The sequence below is a fragment of the Lepidothrix coronata genome, unplaced genomic scaffold, assembly GCF_001604755.1.
Source record: "Lepidothrix coronata isolate B3197 unplaced genomic scaffold, Lepidothrix_coronata-1.0 Scaffold56, whole genome shotgun sequence".
Lineage (NCBI taxonomy): Eukaryota > Metazoa > Chordata > Aves > Passeriformes > Pipridae > Lepidothrix > Lepidothrix coronata.
In genome coordinates, this window is record NW_016690236.1 from 512,938 (window position 1) to 536,364 (window position 23,427).

The 23,427-nt window shown below is 37.0% G+C and overlaps 1 protein-coding gene across 6 annotated transcripts in view; it reads left to right on the forward strand.

Annotated features, from left to right (window-relative positions):
- The window catches only part of PALLD (palladin, cytoskeletal associated protein), a 199,785-nt gene that overhangs the window by 153,592 nt on the left and 22,766 nt on the right, over nucleotides 1-23,427 (forward strand). For 4 of the 6 annotated variants that reach the window (XM_017816543.1, XM_017816540.1, XM_017816544.1 and 1 more), the window contains 2 exons: nucleotides 8,340-9,035; nucleotides 21,057-21,192. In XM_017816543.1, coding sequence (XP_017672032.1) covers nucleotides 8,340-9,035; nucleotides 21,057-21,192 — 832 coding nt within the window. The remainder of the gene's footprint in view (nucleotides 1-8,339; nucleotides 9,036-21,056; nucleotides 21,193-23,427) is intronic. The other 2 variants (XM_017816545.1, XM_017816546.1) reach the window with 1 other exon arrangement.

Below are 23,427 nucleotides of genomic sequence, written 5' to 3' on the forward strand. Positions count from 1 at the left end.
AATTTAAGAAAAAGATATTATCAGTCTACATGCAAAGATAAAGTTATGTCTCCTGTTATAGCTAAGTCTATAAAAAGTTCTTTTAGGTCTTCTAAATGCAATAGCTGACATAAGGTACATCTGCCACACTGCCATAACTTTCATTATGATTACCAACCTGGACTGCATGACAGGAATATAGCATCCTGCACTAGATCAAGCCTAAGATATAATTGTGTTAGGATTGTATTGGTTGAATAAATGTCACAAAAGTAGTGAGCAATGCTGTAATGTTATTTTCAGCTCCTGAGAACCTGGCTGAAATATTATTACTGTCCTTAACAGTTGCTTTTACCTCCTGGTGCTTCTCCTTCTTCCGTAAAAGTTAGTGTATGTTGTTGGGGGGGTTATTTTTGTATATACAGAAGGACTTCAGCAAGAATGGTATAACACTAAACCTTTATGGCGTTCGGATGGGGCTGACAACTAAAGTAAATCTGTCATATTGTTGTAGTAGGAGAATCTCAGAAGTATACAAGTATTTCCTATGAATATTATGTATTTATTTACTTTTCTGTGGTTCCTTTTCATATGGTAGTTTAAGAATAGAATACCTCCAGGGAGTTTCAGTAACAGACTACTGATGTGTCAGCTGGTAATATCTCAGATTTACATGGGCCAGTGACCTGCTCAACTGTCAGAAGTATTTGTGAATACAAAAAAACTGGTAAAAGGATCTAGAATTTAGTCTCTAAAGCTACCTTAATTTCTTAGAATATTTTTAAAACATAGTTGAAATTTTAATTTTTCAAAAACACATTGAGAGCAATTATCTGCTCCCTTTAATGTCAGGGCATCCAGTAGCTACGCTATTTTTTTTTTAATATGATGTCCATTCTTCCTTACAAAAGTATCTATCTCAGTAGTACAAAGCAGTCATCTTTATGTGTAACCCAAAGAACAGACACCTGACAGACACTGGAATGTTAATATTGAAAGCACAAAGGTCCACTGTAGTAGTTGATGAGTAGGCATAAAAGTAAGCAAATCTCCTAACTTTGTTGGTCGGTGGTAGATGAAATGTGAGCATTGTATTAATGAAATACATTAAATTTAAAGTACATATGTAAATAAAAAAAGACAACTGTGCATGTGTTGTTCCGGTGGCAGGTCTGAGAAACTGTATTATACTACATCTTTTTCTTCACTTCTGGTTTTAGGCCAGTACAGTTTTTCATGCTTTGATATATATTTTTTTCTTTCCATATTTTCTTGGAATATACACCAATCAGCACAGAACATAATCTTCCACATGGTATAGCATGAGCAGAGGTAGAAGACCTATTTTTCCATTTACAGGCTAGTTCATTCCTGCGTTCTGAGTAACGGTTTCCTACACTTTGGGCCAATTCAGCTGCAAATTGAAAGCTGTGTTGTTATTAATGCCTTGTTACAGTTTACCTCTTAATAACATAGTGTTTTTTGCTTCCTGTATCAGCGAAACTTGTTAGCTGTGCAATTTTTTAACTGTTATATCTATCACTGTAGTCTGTGCACTAGTTATGCAACACTACTGAATTACCAACCCAGACAGATTTTTGACTACCAGACTAATTCTTATGATCTAACCCTACCAGAGATATGAAGTTTGGCCTTTTTACTAAAGCTGTGTTGTATCTTTATGACTTTTGGGAACAATGAATGTGCATAACAGCACAATTTCCTCTCTTTCTGTACCCAAGCTAAATGTGTGCTAAATGTGTTATCTCACTGGTGCATGTTTTGAAAAATGTCCCTGCAGTGGTATTGAGGGGTGAAAAATGGTTCCTGTCTTCAAAAGAACTGCTTGTGTTTGCTGAATACTGGCACTATCTCTACTGTTTGTTTCCTTAGTGCAGAAATTACCTTGATGCCTTTGACAGATAATCAAACCATAGTGGAAAATGGGCACAGCTACAACTGCCACTTTTTAGGATAGATAGAAAAGTTTTTAACAGCCAAATTACAGCAGGACTTCCTTACAAGAGAGTTCACAAACAATGCAGATGGTTTTACATGCAGTGTGTATGAAGTTTCTCAAATGAAAAGTTAAGCTTAGTTTCACAGTGTGCTCATAACACAGTCCCTGTCTTAGCTCTTGCACCATACTGCTTTTCCTGAGAGTGCGTTAGGTTACAGTGAAACCGATTATAAATGCTCCTGTTTGTAAACCTGAAATATAGGAAATGTTATTTCTTGTGAATCTGCATTTTCAAATTGTTACACTTTGAAGGGAAAGTAATAAAAATATTAAAATGTTGCAGCTGGTGGAGATTGTTCCTAGTTATAGCTCTCCACTTATTCAGCATGAGGTTTAAATTGTAGTGACAATCTGCATCCCCCCTGTAATCTGTTAGTATTGACAAAACATACCTATGAATATTTTTGGGGTAGAATCCAAACTGATGCTGGCGTTTGTGTGTTGTCGTTGTCATTCCCTCCATTCTGTCCCCTCCATATCTCCCTTCCCCCCCATTTTTATTTTAACTGATAATTCCAGTCTTACATAAATCTGAACCCTTACAGCATTTAAAACAGTCCACATTTTTTTCCTCACAATATAAGGGATTGTTCAGCAACAGGAAATCTAATGCTTAAGTAAACGTATTTGTATAGATACAGCCTGAAGGCTGTCTGTGTGTTGAATACATTGCAGTTTTTGTTAAAAAGGCAACTGTTCTCCCTCTACTTCACCTTCTTGCCTTGACATATTTGTAGATTTTCAACATTTCTAAAAATAAGCAAGTGTTCCTTCAGTGGACAGTTTAGTTGGAATTACTTTTGTATTCTGAGTATTTATGTTCTGTACAGCTGCTAATTAATTGTTAGATAAAGTTAGGGCTGGGTTTTTTTTCATTTTAACAACTCTCAGTCATTGCTAAGTCTGGTAGAAAACCTTACATTATATTAGGAATTTTGTCAAAAGTAGAATTCCAGGTATTGGTGATTACTGTCAGATTTTGGATAAGTTGGCACGTACATTTAATTTCATAAATAGTAACTGTCAGAAGTACTTTAGAAAATTACTAATTTTCAACAGTACCATGTACATCAGTAAAATAAAAATCTTGTGGTTGTAGAAAGCAAATTAAATGGTGTCTTTAAGAGCTACCTTAACAGCTACCTGGCAAGTCTGCCCTGCCAGCTGCCTAGGAGCCACAGATGCAGAAGCACCATGAATCTTATCCAGTGGTGAAAGCTCAGCAGCTCCGAAGCTCCCACCGCTTCTAGTTCTCCATTCCTTCTCTGCCTACCATCTACCCAGTTGGGCTGCCAAGCAGCTAAAGAGATATATGTGATACATTCAAATTTTAATAAATTAATAAATTTTGAAAAAATTTCATCCTTGATTTTATTGTATAAATCTAAGTATAGGTATAAATATACCTAAATGTACACATATAAAAGAATACATCTCTACATAGATACTTGCTGACATGGAAGTCAGTGAGAACAGCCCTTGCCTTTTAATACAGCATGATGGTGACTATTTCCTTTTTAGTAGAGCTCTGGCATGATTCTGCAGTAGCTACTCAAAGCAGTAGCACTGAGTTAGAAGCTAGATCTTTATTGGAAGGTAGATTTCATGGAGACGAGTAGTTGTTACCCCAAAACAAAAATACAATCTCAATTTAGAAAACTAGCTCAAGCTTTTAAAGTTGTGCTTAATTCTGATTATTTTTATTTAAAATATTCCCATATTTTCATTTCAGAGGTATATTTTGTATACTGCTGTAAAACTGCACTGTCTGTTTCTCAAAGGGCAGGTCACTGGTATTGTGAAGAGACCAGTCTGCTTTTGCCCAGGAATAACTTGAGACAGAAGTGAGCTCATTATTCTTCCATAGCTGAGTCTTTCAGACAAAAATTGCTTTTCTTTGACTGCTTTCCATTTGCTCCTTTTCTTTTTTTAAGATCATGAGGGACAAAATCAGGAATTTCCAAAAGTTATAACACATAAAAAACCACTTAATCTTGGTTCTTTACTTGCAGTCATTTATTTCAATTTACTTTGTACATTGTGTTGTAAAACACTAACCAAATTTCAATGTACTTACATACTTTGTGGTAGACACTATCTCAATAGGGTTCATTCTGTGTACCAAGATTCTTTCAAGGCTTGAATAGCATTTCGCTACCTTTGGAGAACTTTCCGTCTCAAGAGAGTTAGCCAGGATAGAAGGACTTGTGTATGAACTTTGGTGTTTAAAAGGTACACAGAGTTGATGATTAAACTGCAAGTAGTAGGGTGCTTCCCAGAAGAGGGACATTGTTTCTCTAAATAATTTTTTATGCTCTTCACAAACCCAGACATGTAAGATAGAAGTAAAGCTGGTACGTATCCTAATACCGGGACCATGTGAATAAGCCTGGCAGAGAACTTAAGTATGAAAGATTAATTGCATCCCCCAAATCGCCATCTGCTGTACTGTCCTCTGGTATCTGGTAGCCATTTCCTATTGAGACTTTGCGAGATGTACAACCATCTACCTATGTGCCCTCCTCCATTGTACTGTGTCCAGGCACTTGGAGTTACTGTTCTTGATGGTGGTTGTTACCAATTTACTCCTCGAAGTCACAGACTGCTCTATCAGTTTTCAAAACAATGTGATACAAAGAAGGTATCAGGATGAAAAAGCATTATGAAAATGGGATAAAAAGATAAAACAGCCTGTTATAATTTAAACCAAGTGCATACCTTAATATATGAATTCTTGAGTAACTATTAAACTATGCTGTATGTATTGGCACACATAGTTGCCCACTATGTAACCGAATGTCTCATGCCTCTAGTCTTCCCTTTCAACATCTGTTTTCAAATGTTTCTTGCTAGCATTTAGCTCTGAAAGTCACCACCTTACTGAGCAGGTTCCGAGTGCCCAGAACCAAACCTGTGCCTGAAGCTGTTCTCACAGGCAATGTGTGCCAGAAACCTCACTTCTGTAGTAACTAATGTCTGCTTTCATTAAAATATTACTGCTTTACTGTTTGCAATTTTAAACTACTTTAGCATACCTATTAGAACATCTGAAAATGTATATAAATATCTTGGTTAAGAATATCTGGTATTGGAAAAAAAATCAAATACTGAAGCAGAACTTTTGAAAATATTTATGTACTATTAGACGTGTTTTTTGGTTCCTGAAATTTCTCAATGTTCACTTTACCCTAGTTATGATTTTTTTTTAAATTACCTTTACCATTTATTAATTAAATTTTCTAAAAAATTACTTTTAAATGTTCATTCTTATATTGTTATGATTAATTATTTGGCAAAACAAAAAATTCCACATGAGAAAAAAGTTTATTCTCTATTGTTTAAAAAATCTTAATGTCTTCCCTGAAACATGTGTGCTCTTTAAAATACTGGGATTACAAAACACATTTCAGCTAATTGGAAAGAGGATGTAATTACAATCAAACTAGTTTTTCTTGTAATCTCATCAAAAAACTGAACTCTTTTTAATTCTTTTCTTTGTTCTCTACTGATGAGAGCAACATAGCGAGCTGATTCCCCTGCATAATTTTGACTGCTGGGCTCTCAATATCTTTGTTGCAGCAGGTTGTCTTTCAGGGACCTACTTGTGTAGAGCTTCCACTGCCATCATTGTCATTCCAGAGGAACACTTGTGAATTGATATTCTTTCCTACTTTTTTCTTCTTCATAATGGCACATCCATAGGATACATCTGCTCAAGAAAATGATAAGTATAGGGTAGTGTCTGATGTTAAAAGAATAGCTCTGAGGTAGAGAACATTCCTTTGCAGACAAGGATTGTGCAGTTTTACAACTGGCATGAAACTTTGCTCTAAGAAGGTCTTTGTAGTTTTTTGCCACACAAACTGATGTGATAATGATTATGCTTCCATGTTATTTTTCAAGAAGAGGTGCACCCTAAGCTGATCAAAAGCTGTTCAACTGGAATTACTACTGTACTGGGCTAATAAACCCTGATATACAGGCATGTATACTCCTGTGGTCTCAAGTCAAGCTTAGTTTGAGAGCAGAGCAACCTCACGTTTGCCTGCCAACCTTTCATAGACACACCCTGACTCTGGTCTCTACTGCTGCCTGGCTGGGTACAGCAGCAGTGCAGTGGCAGGGCTGTAGTAGTACCATTGACAGGGCCATAGATGGGCATTTGTGTTATGCTGTTGGCCGGGTGCATCGCCATGTGATTTGGCGAATGAAAATAAAAAGGTCTCAAGACATGACACTCTGACTTGCTTTCAGCACATGTTGGATAAACACAGGAGTGTTGGAGACAGCTAAGTTTCTTCTATATTCAACACACCATTTACAATGCTAAATTCCCCCTTTTTTCTTTTTTTTTTACCTTAGTCTCTCTGTAATAAATAAGAAAAAAATTGAGAGTGATTATGATGGAAAATAAGATAAGTAGTATTGGTAAGTAATTTTAGAGGTATTAGACAGTAGGTTTCAGATATTTAGACTAAAGATACAGAAAATATCTTAAGTAGAAGATAAAAGTAGTAATCTCACAGGACTTTCTCTGTCCAGGCAGAGTTGACCTGAAGTGCTTCTGTCATCAACAAAGAAATTTGAATAATGATGGAAACTAAAATTTTGTTGTTTTAACCTATTTAGAGAAAGGAGACTTTTATGTAATTTAGCAAAAAAAGGAAGAAGTTTTAGCCTGTGTCCTGTGGAGTGAAAAGATGAACTAATAAGGATTTAGAGTCTCTGTTATCAGCATTAAAAAATGGACTATAAGATCTACAAATGAACCACAATATGTAGATGTTCTTGTTCCTGATCTAATTAAAAAGAAAAGTGTCATTTCCTTTTAAGTGCTGAAATATATATTGTTGGTGAGGTGTTGCTAGAATTGAGCTATCTTTATAACAACAAAAAAGGCAACTGTTAAATGTAAATAACTGATCTTTCAGTTTTCTGCCCTAAACAATCTTTCTCCCCTTTTTCTTATCTAAGCAATCTCTCTTGGCATGAGATCATAAGCAGAATTATTGTCAGAAAACATTTTCTGGGAAATATAGATGGTTGGAATATCAAAATTAATCTTCAAGTGGAAAATATGATGTTATTACCATTTCTAATTTTGTTGCTACCAACAAAACTATATTGTTGTGCCAGTCATACATTCATACGCCTTGCATTAAGACTGCTTCTAAAATTTCTGCTTAAATGACCTAAATTATACATAAACAATGACACACTTGTATATAATAAAATATTTATATATTAAATACACAGAAAAGGTATATGTGCATACGCTGAAATTTTGTAGACGTGGAGTATTGAGATAAAGTCATGATTTCCAGCTGGAAGATGACAATTTTTAAGCAAGTCAGTCTGATGTATTTTCAGATGATAGACCACACAGTTAATTTTGAGCTTAATGTCATTCAAACAACTGTATCATGGACAAAAAAACCAAACCAAACCAAACCAACAAAAAACCAGTGCATGATCTGGTTTGCTTCACTGCTCAACATTTTGCTTTTTTCTTTTTCTTTTTTATTTTTACTTAACAGTTTTAAGTGCTCCAGCATATTAGTTTTTTTAGTCTCTATTCTTCTTCTAGTAAATATGTGCATTTCTTAATGAAATTCTTATTTCCATTTGAGCTGATAGTACTGCAATTAGCAATTCATCAGAACTGTATTGAGTATCTACTAAGATACATCTCAGGACCTACAGTTGAAAATAAAGCCTGGGAAAAAAGTGGGACTAAAGACATAGAGACACTCAGTTTATCACTTCCTTAGGTCACAGATGTTTCTCAGAAGTTTTTGCTCATTTACAGATACATAGATGGTTCTAACACAGAAATTGGCCCCTTGTCTCCAAGTACTTCATTAAAAGTATGTCCCTAATCAGGTCTGTCTGATTGGTCCACAGAGGCCAGAGCAGAAATCATGGCTGAAGTTGTCACTGGGGAAATATTTCAGCCTTATTATTGAAACAGGGCCATTGAATGAAATACTCAAGAAACATTGTTAAGAATTTCAGTATTTTTACCCTTAATTCTATAATCTGGATTGATTCTTTAAAATATAATAAGTGTCTTCAAATTGTAATATAATTTACCTTTTTGAAGAATTGAAGGTTCTGTTAAATACTATTATTCACACACTTTTTCCTCCATCTTGAGGACAAAAAATGGACTTTTGTAGCAATATTTTAGCTCTGAAGAAATAGGGCTGTTCAACATATGTAAACACTTTGAACTTTCACTCTTTTGATTTTCCTGGACCATGGATCAGTGGATCTTCTATCTCCTCCCCAACCAGCACGCATGTCTGATCATCTTTTTGTCTATTTTTCCTTCCCACAGGGGGCCCAAAAAAATACAGCAGCTACAGAACCAAATTCGTCTGGAGCAAGAAAGTGGCCAGTGGTATCGTCACCAACAGCAACCTGATCATCAGCAGCACTCTCCCTCTTCTCCTTCCTTTCCTCCTCCCCCCTCCTTCCAGGAGCTTGAGCCCAGCCAGTTTATCACCTCTCCTGTGCCAATGAGTATTCTTAACTCTCATAATTCCCCTACCATGCAGTCTTCTGGCTCTTTTAACTATGCTCGGCCTAAGCAGTTTATTGCTGCTCAGAACATCAGCCCTGCTTCGGGTTATGTGACTCCATCTTCAGGATCGTCTACATCCAGTCTTCCTTCTCCTATGTCTCCAACTGCTTCTCAGAAACAGTTTGGCAGAGTGCCTGTTCCTCCCTTCTCTCAGCAGTTTGCTCCAGAAGGGGAGTATCCCTGGTCTCCTTCTTCTCCATCCCCCCCACCCCCGCCTCCACCTGTCTTTAGTCCAACCGCAACATATCCGGTGTGTGATTCCTTTCCACTTCCACCTCCTCCACCCCCTCCTCTTCCTTCACTTTCTTCACCTTCCCACAGCCTGTCTCCAACTCCTAGATTTCCTAATTCCAGCCAGTCTCCAGCAGCTTTTCTCAGCTCCATGCTGCCATCCCAGCCACCACCCATTTCTGTCAACGCATTAGGCCTCCCAAAAGGAGTGACGCCTCCGTAAGTATCAGCCGATGAGCTCTTTGACTTTACTGAAGATTGTAATGAAGATTATTGCGCTTGCTTAATTTACATTTTTCTAGGGTCCTTGACTGTTACCTGCTATCTGAGAGGGAGAGATGAGTGAACAAATTACAAATGCCTCTGTGCTAGAGATCTGAAGTAGTTTTTTAACCCTTACAGAAGTGAGATTCTGAAAGAGCCCTACGGTAGGAACACAGAAGATGAGAAACTAAAACTTTAAATTGGAGTTGTAGAAAATATGAAAGCAGCAGCAAAAGGCACTGCATGTCCAGAGCGGTGGAAGGAGATCCTAGGAAACCCTTCTCACGACCCAGTTCTTCACATATGCAATGCTATTTGCAGTTTATGTTCCTATTACATCTGCAGGTAGAGAAATATCAAGTAAAGAGAGAATCTTTCAGAAGTCCCAATAGTTTTGTGATACTAAAAGTGTAAGGTATTAAAGTATAAAACTGCTAACAAAGTGGTCATAACATTGTTTAGCTTTTGGCTATAGATTTTGTTCTGATGAAGTTTGGGAAAATGTTTAGGAGGGGATTTAGAAAAGCAGTGCATAAAAACAAACAGAATCCCTTCCCCTAACAACTCTGCATACTTATTTTCCCCTTTTGTCTTCTCTAAAGGCCAAAATAGTATGTCAGCTCCCATCATAGATCAGTTTGTCTTTCCTCTGGCACTAGACTCTCATTCCATCCTTAGAGAACAAAAAGACATGCTGAAGAACAAAAATGAGAATAGCTGTATCCAAGGCTTATTTATAACTTTGTCTACAAGTTTGTCTAAACATATCTACAGTATCTAGGTGACCTGCTCAGCTACATACTGTTGCAGTGGGAACTTCTGTTATTTCAGTCCAAGATATTAAAAGGAAGAGAAGGAAGAAAGCAGAGAGATATCAAATTAATAAATTATGTACATGCTTTAAAAAGCATTTCTTTATCTTGAGTTCTGTCATACAGCTCATTATGGAGTCTGGCCATAAAACAGATTTAGGAGAAAAATTAATAAATAGTACAGTTTGCCCTTTCAGTCATAACAGTTGCGACTTTCTGTCTTTCTGTGTCCTTTGCTCTGGCTGAGTTTCTCTTTTGATACTGACCACTAAAAGTTGGATGATTTATTTACTGGCAGCTTGATCAGTAAGCACAGCCCACAAAAGCCTGCCTGATTTTCCAGGAAAGGCTCTAGTCTAGCTATACAGTTCTGACAAGGACTGGATTCTCTTTTGAGTTCACTTCTGTGTGCTGTGAGGTTGACAGTAGCAGCTTGAGCCTCTGCTGTGTCCCTCTCTCCCTGTTACGCTGCACTTATGCATACATGTTCTCACTTGAAACATTAGCTATATTTTTGTTCAGAGAGACAACCCTGTAAGGATGCTCTCCCCTTTCTCGTGCCTGTCACTTCCATAAGCACAGCAGCCAGTCTGAGTATGCACACAACTGTGTGTCTATCCACATTCCCCCCTCCCCCACCCCGACAAGGCAGCAGCCTCAGGATCTGAGCTGAGGATGAGGTAGTTGGCTGTTTGGTTTGCATTCCCTCAGGAAATATAGTCCAGATGGGAGCTGGATCGTGTTAACTATACTGAACGTATGTGTGTATAATTCATGTATATGTATATATACATATGTATATATATATACACATAGTGGGCATTTGACATCTGAATTATAACACTAAAACATGGTTAAAGATGTACTGTGTGATGCAAAAGAAGCCATAATCTATTGTTGTGTATCTTTGATGCCAATTTTTCCCTGGCTTCTGCTTTTTCATGTCACTCTGTAGGTTACTAATGTCTGGTGTGTCTTGCTGAGTAAATCATTGTTTCCCATAATTCTCATACCACTTCTGAGCAATCCATTTCCCCCACAGCTTTAGGTCTCTTCTGCTTTGTGCTGTAGTCTCAGTTCTTTTTTTGGCCAGTATCACTTGTCTTTTGCTCCATCCTCACAAATCCTCTTTAGCACATTTATCTTTCTCAGACGTAGTTTCTGAGCCTCTCACAGTATTCTACAACCTCAGCCTGCCGTCTCAACAAGCATGCCATGATCTCCAAGATCTATTGATTGAGATGGTGATAGTGTTTCCTGACAGTGTGCTGTACAGACTGGGTGCAAGGAATATATCGGAGCATTCAAAGTTTTTCTCAGCATCTGAAATCCTAGTCACGCCATTTAACTTCAATGCTTTTTTCATTACTAAATCTTGGTACAACTACAGATCTGCTCCTCAGAATGAGTACTTGGTAGGCATCAATCCTAATCGATCCCTTCCAACTCAGGACATTCTATGATTCTAAGAAAACTTTTCTAACTTTCTCTTCAATACCTGTACTCTGTTTGTGAACCCACGAACAGTAAACACCATGCTAATGGTTCAGCTGAGTGTTGACATTTTCCTTGGGTTTGGACCCTGAAACTCTGTGGAAGTGACAGCATTTGCTAAAACAATTTGACCCAATGAATAAATATTCTTTCCAGTTAGATTTGGATAGATTTGGAAACATTGCACTGGGGCTTATTTATTTGTTTGGGATGGGGGTTTTATGTTTTTTTTTCAAAAGCACATGGTCTTACAGCCTTGCTTGTGTTATTAGAATAACTACTTGTGAATTTACTACATTTTATTGGACATCTGAAACAATAGAAAGCAGCTCTGTGTCATTAGTACCTACTAATTCATCTTTAAATATTTTAAGCATTTATTTGCAACAATTTTATAGTGAATGTTTCCATTGAATAAATTATATCTCTATTTTCCAGTAAGCTCTAGACACTTTGTAGTGACCGGCATTTTCAAGCTGTGACTATGGTGGTCTTAGCTGAACAAGCTTGCTTTGGGAATAACCTTTTTTTCATTAATGGAGTAAAGTTGGTAGATTCTGTATCTAGTCAGAGCATAGTATTATTAAACAAAAGTACTGGTAGAACTGCATAGCTAATTAAGAACTTAAGGGAATTAGGAGCACTTGTCAGTTATTTCTGAGGTAAAACTTGTCTGAAGTAAGTTTATTGGATACTGTTCTTAAAAATCTCAGTTCTTTCCTTTGACTAAAGAAAACTAACTCAGGTTAGTTTTTGGATAAAAAAGACTTTTAGGGAGCAGAGTTAATGTGACAGAAACATGGGATTGAGGGGGTTTCATTTACAGTTAAGTCTGTAGAAGCTAGAATCTGGTCTTTACTGTTCATAGAAAAAACCCCAACAAATTACATGTGAAAGAACAGAAATAAGCATACTTAAAAATTCTAGGTAAGCACATACACTGTAGGTTTACGTGAGCATTTTTGAGAGCAAAAATAATCCCATGAGAAGGATTGATGACTATTCCCCTGTACCAAGGGCTGGTGAGGCCATACCTGGAGTACTGTGTCCAGTTCTGGGCCCCTCAGTTCAGGAAGGATATTGAGGTGCTGGAGCAGCTCCAGAGAAGAGCAACAAGGAAGGGACTCAAGCACAATTCCTATAAGGAGAGGCTGAGGGAGCTGGGGTTGTTCAGCCTGGAAAAGAGGAGGCCTCATCACTCTACAAGTCCCTGAAAGGAGGTTGTAGCCAGGTGGGGGTTGGTCTCTTCTCCCAGACAACCAGCAGTAGGACAAGAGGGCACGGTCTTAAGCTGTGCCAGGGGAGCTTTAGGTTAGATATTAAGAAGAAATTCTTTACAGAGAGGGTAATCAGGCATTGGAATGGGCTGCCCAGGGAGGTGGTAGATTCTCCATCCCTGCAGGTTTTTAAGATGAGACTGTATGTGGCACTTAGTGCCGTGGTCTAGTAACCACGGCAGTATTGGATCAAGGGTTGGATTTGATGATCTTAGAGGTCCTTTCCAACCCAGCTGATTCTATGATTCTATTTAGTGAATATTGAAATAATAAAAGTATAAAACCTGCTACAAAAATGTGTAGAATTATCCAATCTAGAGAAATGGAATCTCTAAGTATAAAAAACATGTATTGTCATCTATACATATATCCTTTTGAAAACAACATTAAAAAATAAGGATGTTCCTTAAAGTAGACACTTTTCCTTAAAGCAGACCTTTTCTTAAAGTAGATATCTTCAGTAATATTGCCTTAGTTACAAACAGGAAAAAAATCTGACTGTGCAGAATTGGTGAAAGAACGTGAATATAGATTTACTACTTTCTGGAAAAGGAATGGAAAATGAAAAAGAAAGCATTGTTTGAACACAAGATTTCTAAAGTATCTTGTAAAACGTAAGTAAATAAGATGCTTTTATCATTCTACACAATAAATTTAACTGCTGTCTCAATGAGCTTTAGAACCTTAAATCCAAATCTTAAAGGAGATTCTATGGGAATCATGAGAACAGCAACATCAGAAAGAGATTTGCCCTTTTTCCCACTTTGAATCAGAGCTACTGGTCTGTTCTTGCAGCTGTGTACTGTGACTTGTCCATTGCATTCTGTCTCAAATGGAATTGAAAAAATACTAGTAACCATTATGTTCCTTTAGTCAAGTAGCAATGATGGTGACCACTCTGAGGAAAAAATACACTTTCCATCTTTTTATCTTACAGCTTTCAACATTCTTCCAGCACAAATGCCAGCTTTTATTTTAGAGTAAACTGTATTGCTGTCCTGTGTAGACTGGACTTTTCCTGTTGCCTGTAATGGCTGTAAAAATTGAGGTTATCTGCAGCATTATTGATGTGAAAATAGTGATACGTAGGAGGAAGTACCTTGATTAAGAATACTGACATCCAACTGAGGTGAAAGGTCATGGTGTTTCCTTGCTTCTGAGGAGTTCACTTCAACTCTCTTTGCTATCTATTCAGTCATATCTGGAGTTATTCCTGGATCTCCGGAAAACATATCTGAAGACAAGTATTGCTGTAACTGGAAAAATTCCAGAGAATAATAGGGTTTGCATTCATTCTTAACCCCAATTTTCTTAAGCTATTGCTTCTGTCCGTTAAACCATTTTTGTTTAAATTTTCTTGAAAATTTTCTTTTCCCATGGCTTGGATACTACGGGCTGTTACACCAACACCTGAGGGGTTTATCTGTGATATTAGACCAATTCTTGTTGATTGTGCTAAGAAACAGCTCATATTGGGGGCTTTGTTTTTGTACAGTATAACACCTTTTTATTAGATATATGCACCTGATTATCATAAAATACATACCCATGTCAAGTTTTCTGAAATGTGATGAATGCATATTTATTCCGTTTGAACTTTGAAATCCAGGTTGTGCCCCAGACCTGATCAGCTGAAGTTGCGCAAAACTAGAGATCAAGGATGTAACATGCAGACACACAGACATTAGCCAAAATAACAGTATCCTGACAATCATTGCATCTGGAAGTCTTAATTTTCAAGATGTTTTTATCCAGTTCCTTTTTTCTAAATTGTATTTGCAGATACTAAGAATATTGTAAGATGACAGTGAACTTTAATAAGAGAATTAGTACACATACTTCCCTGTTGAAAAGAGAGGATGTTCACAGCATTGCTTTGCTGCTTTGTTTTGGTCTGCAGATTTCTCTTTTCAGAGGACTCAATTTCAAGACTTCTTTATTTTAAACAGACCTAAATGCCACAAAAACATCTATGAGTATAAAAGCCAGGTCCAGTTCTTGATAGATGTGGAGACTTTAATCAGTTGCATTACATCAGCTGGAGAAAAGGTTAATACTTTGGATGTATTATCTTTTCTCAGTCCAGTGTAGCTGCAGGAAACAGGCTCTCAGTGTCCTCAACAGCCTGATAGGAATGAGGGTTCAGACACTTCGATGTTAGGTGCAAAATGGAACACTTTATTAACATGGCTCCTGCCTTTTATAGGGCAGGAGCAGAACTTACTGGAACAAGGGGAGTAACTGAGGAGGAGCAAGGGCAGAGTATGCAAACTAGGACCATATAGGGAGAACAAGGGGTGGAGTATATCTATATAAGGAAGAAATGACCATATAAGGTCGGTACAGCAATGCAGCACCAACTGGCCAATAGAAATGCAGGCTTCGAAAGCTTAGGGAAAATAAGGGAAAATGGGGGTACAATGAAAGGGAATAATACAATAACACAGTATAATAACATAACAAAAATCCTAAAACACATTTTCTCAAAAACTGGATCCCTATATGTAGCTTTTTCTTCATGTGTTTCTGGAAGTTCTTCTCTAGATTTCAGGACTATGAGGACTGTGCCAGACTTTTCTACACTCAGGAGCAACCAGTGCTTTAGTAGTTTCTTCTTAACCATCAGTTCTGGCATACTGCTGGTAACAACCAGAATTTCAGATAAGATTATGGGTTACAAAATAAGTATTATTTCTTTAACTTGATATCAAAGTACATGTACATCTTTTGAAAAGCAAATGGTGTTTATATATCTATGGTAACCAGTGCAGCATGCAGCAGAGGGAAAACTTGCCTGGGGGAAGGAACCAAATGGGGAATGAAGAAGTAGTAATTCTTATCTTAATGAGTAAAAATGTGTTTTTAAACGTAAGCTTTAGAGGAAAAAAACCCCTAGTGGTAGTCATGCAGTTTGTAGGAGAGTTATACTCTTTGTTATCTAATCATTAAGCAGGATCAAACTTGTTCAGAAATATATATATTATTCATGTCAGCCTTGACCCCATCCAATACTGAAGCATGATTTGTTTATTTTTTTCAACTACAGTTTCAGAACCTTGGCTGGCAGAAATAATTGAACTTTTGTACATTTGTTCCATTTACTGCAAGTCTTCCTTAGTCAGGTCTGTGCCTCAGACATTCCCCCTAATTCAGATACATTTAACGTCACTTTACTGGACAGAGCTGAAGTTCCTGGTCTTCATGGTCTTGCTGTGACAAGATCAGACTAAACTGATTTTACTGTGAAGCTGCAGCTTCAAGGTTTGTGACCTGTTACAGGGCCTGTAGTAACTTTGCTCTTACAGTAAGTAAAAAAAATGTGTGAAATGGGCAGGAATTAGCTGTATTTTTGGAAGACTTTATTTTTAAAGGAAAAAATCAAGCTAGTGTTCATTACCTCAGTACCAGAGAATTGATTTGGATTTCTGTGAAACTGGGCCATATTGGCTGCAAACAAGAATTTGCTCTTGGAAGGATAACAGCAGCCAGCCTGTTGCCCTTGTTTACACTGTAAAAGGTACATAGGAAAAGAGGGAATCGCATCCAGCATGCACTGTGTGTAATTAAAACATGAAAAGTACTGCTGGTTTGGCCTTCCTTCTAAACAAATGTCAGGGCAAGTATTCAAAACTAAAGAGAGCCAAGCCGAGGTTGCAAAAAACCTTGCTGTCAAAAATCTCTGTGTGAATTAAGATGACAGTTTTGGCAATTTCACTGCACCCTTTCAAACCAAAAGAGTTCAGACATTTGTGCTTTTATCTGCGCCTGTATTCAGGCCCCCTGACTGCCTTAAGTGACGCATATTTCAGAGGTGCTTAAAATCCATGTGAATTGCAGCCTAATTCTCAAGGCTGTTAGTTTCTCTGCACATTTGTGTGGTGGTGGTGGTTGTGTGCTTCAGACTAATGCTGTCAACATTCCGAAATATACCTTCTCTAGCTATCTCCTGCTAGCTTAATATTCACAATATATCTGCAAATTGCATCGGGCAAAGAATGAACGTACAGAAAACATAAATCAATTGGCAGATTTTCTTGCTTGATGTTATCCCTTAGAGAAGACAGAAAGAAAGCTCATGCGTCACTAAGGACACAAATCTTAGGAGCTAAGTGCATCCAGATAAGGGCATGTAAGGATGATGAAAAATATTTGCAAAAGCAGCTGAAGAAAGTTTGCTGCCAGGCTGTCTTGACATGCAAACCATCTCTCAGGCTAAAAGGATCTGTGCTTTGGAGGATAGATTTACTAAAGTCCTTCTATTTGTTGCCATTGCCTTCTATTCATTTTGGAATTCATCCCAAGAACATATGTCTTAAGAGCTAACTTGCTGTGGGGGTATGTATATATGTGTATATTTATGTACAGTTTTTGAAGTGTATATATTTAGAGAAAGAGATTCTGAAAACGGGGTTGAAATAAAGGTTCTGCAGGAAGATCCACATTTCCTTATGCACCTCTTGGGGTTTTTTTTGTTCGAGTTTAAAATAGTCCCAAAAGGGAAAGAGAGAAGCTTTCTAAAGGCATTTGAAAAATTTTGATTGGTGTTCATTTTTATAGTTAAATTTTTAAAGCAGCTACTTCCTTGTTAAGATACTTATTTATAAATGTAAATAAAGAGGAGATAATCTATTTTTCAGGCAAGTTACCTTGACCAGGTTTTGGATGACTCTTCCATGCTGACTGTGAAAAGCTCAGGATGTTCTGACACTTAAGTAGAGAACTGGAAAGTTCTTAGGGAGTCTGCCTCTCCTGTTCAAAGTTACCAGGGATACACAGGCCATTGCTGACATATTTGCATACCTTGTTCTTAAACAAAATTCCTTAGCTTCCCTACATGATATGTTTCAGGGTTTAACTGTCACTGTTGTAGGGTAGGGAAAGGAGAGTTCTACATAGTTTTGTCTAAGCTTGTCCCAGTTATTGTCAATTAGTATCCTCAATGGACATGGAGAATCATTAAATACCAGCTATTTTCTGATGTCAGCTATTGTCTGATTTCTGATGTTTTATGTTTGATTTGCCTATTTTCGTTTTCCTAATTTCCCAACTAAAAAAAGAATGTCTGTGTGTGTGTGACATAGCTTGTCACAAAAGCTATGCTTTTAGACAGTTTTTTTTTGTTCTAAAGTTTTCCAGTTTGCTGTATTTTTTCTCGAAGAGCAGTGGTAATACTGGATTCAGTGTCTAACAGTAAAGAATAAAGGAAAAGAAATAAATTTCATGTCTTATGCTGACATGTCCTGGAATTATATTTATTTCCCTTTTGAAATAATTTTCAAGTTTTAATCTTATAGATTCTCAAGAGATGCTTAATATGTTAGTATTAATTTTCCATTTGCATTGCTATCATGCTTTGAGCATTTTCCTGAGTTTCATCAGTAGACCACCTTTAGACAAATTATGAAGATTATTTTAAATGGCAGTTGTTACCTACAAATGAATTGCAACCACTGCAAGTTCAGTGTCATCAGCCAATTTAAGAAACACGTTTTTCTATTTCACTTTTCCATTGTTAAGATTGAAACCCTAAGTAATGAACTTAGTATGCAGAGACCTTTGAAAGACCTCATTGGACTATATTCTTCCAGTTTGATAGAAAAATAAATCATTGTTCTCTCAAAATAGCTTTTTCAAACTGTTATGCAGCTATATAATACAAACTTCATCTGGACTTTGTTTCCTTGATTCACTAGGGAACTTACTGCAGCTCCTGAAGGCTAACTCAGTAGCCATAAACTGTAGTGTATCAAAGCTACTTCTTTTTGCTTATCTGCATGCCCTTCGACCTGACAAAGAGATAAACATGAGGTTTGATATGATTAAATTTTCATTTCCTTATTATCCTACATTGTTTAGGAATGGACTGTAATATTGTTTTCTTGCATTTAGTGTGGATGCTGAACTTACTAACCTGCAATTCTCTTGGCGCTCCTTCCCCTTTAAAAAATGGGTGTACTTGCTTAGGGGTTTTTGTTTTCAGAGATAAACAATAATGCTTCAGAAAATGCTTTCACTTGTTACTTAAAATCCACTCCGGAGCACTTAGGTCATCCCTCTTTTTATACACTGTTGTGACTTATTTGGGTAAACTCTACATTTCACATTTGCACTGTATTGAGTCCCAAGCATAAGCAGATCCTCTTCTGCTAAAACTCTTTATCATTTAAGTATGAAATTTTTGAGAATGTGAAATGAAAGATATTTCTTAATATATCACTTGGAATTTTCAAGGAAGGATGCATGCCTCCATTAAAAGCTGGCACAGGGTAAAGCCAAAGGTGAAGCCAAATTTGAAATTTGCTGCCTTGAAGTTGGCTGAATTTTTTTGTTATGTTTTGATTTGTTTGTTTGTTTGTTTTTGGTGGTGGTGTTGTTCTGGTTGGTGTTTGGGTTTTGGTGAGTGCCTTTTCTGAAAAGTAATGAAACTCGGTTCCATGGCAGTGCTGGCTAGGTGGGTTAAAGGCTGGAAGGTGAAGGGAAAGACTGCAAGGGAAGTAACAGATGCCACCTTTCCACTAGCCTACTAGCCTTCTAGCAGATGGTCCAGTCTTCTTGAAGGTTATTAGCTTCTAATCCCCTCTTCCCACCTTCTCCTATCCATTTTTCTTCCTTATCTTCTTTTACATTTACTGTTCCAAATTTCTTGAGTTACTGAAGCATCACTTTCTTGGAGAGATTTTATGCCTTCCTCTTAGCACTCTCTTGTCTCCCTGTAGATGGGATAGTTTTCCTGATCGCTTCCCCAAAACAGAGTGGAGGAGACTTTCTTTGATATTTGTGACTGAGAAGATCCGCAGCCAAAAGCTCAGCAAATTGTTTTACTTAGTGATCTCCAGCTAGCAGACCAGTATTTCTAGGGTGAGCGATGTTGTTCTGTCTCTTTGTGACATTAGGCAAATGTCTGCTTTTCTGCTGTCATTTTATGTGAAAATGCAGTTCTTTTCACAGAACTTCACCATTTTCACATTTTACTTACAGTAACAGAATATGAAATGTTTTAGGAATTTAGACAGAAACGTTTCCAATTATTGTCTTCTCATCTATCCACTTAATTCCTTTTTGGCTTTTAACAGCACATGTGTATTGTTTCATTTTTGGTAATGATAAAAATTACCATTGAAAGCACTTGCTGAAGAATGAAGTTTCTGTAACTGTGTTATAGAAAAATAGTACTGAACAATACCCAAGAAAATTTATCTCTATACGATTCTTTAACATTTTGATATCAGTAATTAAATTATTAAGATGTGTACTGGAAATAAATTTACCAATTACATGCTAGTCTGATTTTTTCCATCTCTGGCTTTTGTGTGTTTGTCAATTTATTTGACACCATTCCATATTTTACATAAGGCATTCCCATGTAATGGGCTGAGCCCTGTTTACTCAATGAAGGTAAAAAAACCCCCATAAACTAATATTGAACCAGGATCAGTGTTTTAAACAATAATGTGTGACTTCATTGGAGAAATGGGGTGTGCTACAAGTTTCAAATATGATAGCAATGTTGATTTCTTCACAACTGTGTTAAGAACTGATCTTCAGTAGAAACCACCCTTGTTGGACATTTCCAGCAATAAAGCCCTCATGAAATTACTGAGAAGTGTTAAATATTAGTACAGTCTTGAAAAATAAAATTTCCTGTACCATTTCAGAAAATGGGAGTGACAGTTCCCGAAAGTGTAATCATAACTTGTAGGCTGGTAAGGGGAGTGCTTAGCCCTGTGTATGCAAACTGCTAAATGGTTGCTATTCCATTGGGAAATCTTGCTGCTGCAAACTGCTTTACAGGGATGATTTTTCTTTTTCCAGCATAACCTACACTCTGTGAAAGGCTCTTCTTTCAGAAACAACATTTACATGATGCTTTACGAGTATTTGTTCACAGAGATATGGAGAATAAACACGAAGAATATGCACGAAGTCATGCATGGTGTATTGCAAAGTTGTAACAAGGAATTAGTAGATAATATAAGAAATTAATAATTAAATGCCTTGTCTAATATCTTTCTGATCTTTATTCATCTGGTACTTCATAGGAACCTAGCTTATCTTCCAGCCCTGCTTATCTAGTCATGCTTTCATGTATCCTCTCACTTCATTTTATCTCCACTGCTCATGAGTTTCATCTGTGTGTCTGGTGTTTACAGCCACAGCCAAGCAATCCTGAGCCATATTTTAACCAAGGCACAAATAAAGCATAGTTTTAACTTTGTAAAGTAACCATTTAATCAGTGATGTGATTTAGTAGGGACAGCATGGTAAGAAAGATGTCAGAGCTCTAATTTCAAAAACATAATGTTGCTTCTTCACTAATAGCAGTGTTTCCAGATAAATTACAAAATACCAATGATTTCAGGAAAGCTCATGAATTTTTTTGTACTGTTTTGCAGGGGATTTCCCAAGAAAACAGGCAGAACTGCTAGGATAGCATCAGATGAAGAGATTCAAGGGTCAAAAGATGCTGTAATTCAGGATCTGGAGAGAAAACTTCGATTCAAAGAAGACCTTTTGAACAATGGACAACCGGTAAAAAAGCCCAAAAAATACCCTGGGTAATGGGAGTGGGCATCATGAGTAATTTCTCAGATATGCTGCATATAATATAATAGTTGTAGATTTCTTTTTATGTATTTATTATTTTAATTGAATTTCCAAAACTGCATTTCCATAAGGAATGATGGTGTACATTTTGGTCTATCATTCCTTCTCCTCTTTGACAACTTTGTTTGGACTTAACAAAGCAACAGAGGTCTCAAAAATGGTGAATTTGCATAAGAAGCCTGCACAGTCTGTATCTCAAGGACTTTTTGAGCCTCAAAGGCCATTTGCTTTTGACTGTTCATCACTGAGTAGATGAACATGCATAGCTTTTGTTCAGTCCAGGCTCATTATACCTTGTGCCCAGCCATTAGACAATGAGTGGAAGGAATAGGTGGTAACTGGACATCAGAGGAGAACAAGACAGTTCATCATAAAAAACAACCCAGTAGAAATCAGGTATCATTAGATTCTGCAGTTGCAGGGCTTCTTTTGACCAATAGAATAAGAAATAACTTATAGTACTAACTTACAGACTTTATCAAGAGTTAATGACCTGCTTGAGGAGTCAAGAAATGAGGTAAAATGAGCATATCAAACAATGGAAATGCACAGCTACAAAGATCTCTGTTTATTTTTGTGCACTTTAAGATATGCTTAAAAGATAAAATACCAAATTCTTCCTGCTCAGAGTTGATGAGAAGCAACTTTCCTAAGAATTTTTTGCAGCTATTAAGACATGGTCTTTGAAGCAGGAATTTCTTTTAAGAGGAAAGTAATATTAAAAATGTAGACTATCACCCCTCTTTTATCAATGAAACGTTTTCAAAAGCATCTGAATGCCTTGGGATGCCTTTGTGCCACTGAAAGGGAAGTGTGCTTTAAGTTTCTTGGGACCATGCACAGTAGTTTGCTAAGTTTGCTACCAGCTCTGAGATGTGAACTGTGGTGGTGTAGTTCATGACAGCCTATCTAGTCAGACTATCTAGTCAACAATTGCTGGACTCCAGTTCTTAATAAGGTCAATGGAGTGAAGCAGGGGGAATGTTCAGAGATGACTTGCACTTCTGTACTTACCTTTCTCCATTGATTGCATGGGGCTTGGCAGTTTTTTGTAGCAGTTAAGCAGAATCACTGTCATAGTGTATTAGTTCCTGTTTTTTCAAAGGAGGTGGGCCAAGTATGACTGCCAAATGCCAAATGCCTATTTTGGAAAGTGAGAGAGATGTTTGGCCTGGGTAAATGAATGGAATGTCCTGAGAATGCCCACATGGCCCAAGGTAAAAAAAATATAGACCAACTGTGATCAGATGATGTGGGATCTTGAACTAAGTAAACCGGTTTTGTGCTGGCCTTGAGGCTTTTGCCTTGCAGATTCCTGTCTTGGGTGAATTCTGTAGGCATAATCATGGCTGTGGGCACTCAGAGTGATTGCAGAAGAAATTTGAGTAAAGAAAAGTTCATGACTTTCTTAGACACTTGTAAACAAGCCAACATTGCTACCTAGTTTTCATGAGTTTCAGCCTGCTGGTTTAGCTACAATGTGACATATTAAAAAAAATTATATTAAATGAGCTTTTTAAAAATTGCAAGCATTAAGCAGATGTAATGTTTTACAATTTCCATTCTTCATTCATTTTTATCTTTAAATGAGGTGTTTCACCATGAAATGAGTTTGTCTTTCATAAACTGGCATTTTTTGCAATGTTGTTTTTAAGAAAGTGTCTAAGTGTCTGAAATGTGGTATTGAATGTAGAAAGAAAGCTAATAAAGAAATAATTGAATTATACATTAAGGTTTTCTTTTAACCCACTTTACCTTCTGAGTGTAAATTGTCTTTATAAGTTATAAAAGAATAAGAAGAAATAGAAATTCAAAAAACCTTAAAGAATACATTTTTCTCTAAAGCTGTTATATTTTTTACAAAATATTTGAGTAGAATCTCCTCATCATTTTTGGAGGAGTTTTCTACCTTGTGGTTCTAATGTAAAAACCAAGCAGAATGACTAGGAGTAAGATTTGGGATGATTTGACATGCTTTCTTTTGATGGCCCTGCTGATTTAAGCAGCTCCTATTGTTCATTCTTGCCCAAGTTCCTGGCACGAGGATGGAAACAAATGGCAGAGTTGGGGCAAGAATCATTTAAACCAAGAGAGCCTCTTGTAATGCAAAAAAAACGCATTGCAAACTGCAGTAGAAAATTTCTGTTAGAAACATTGCTG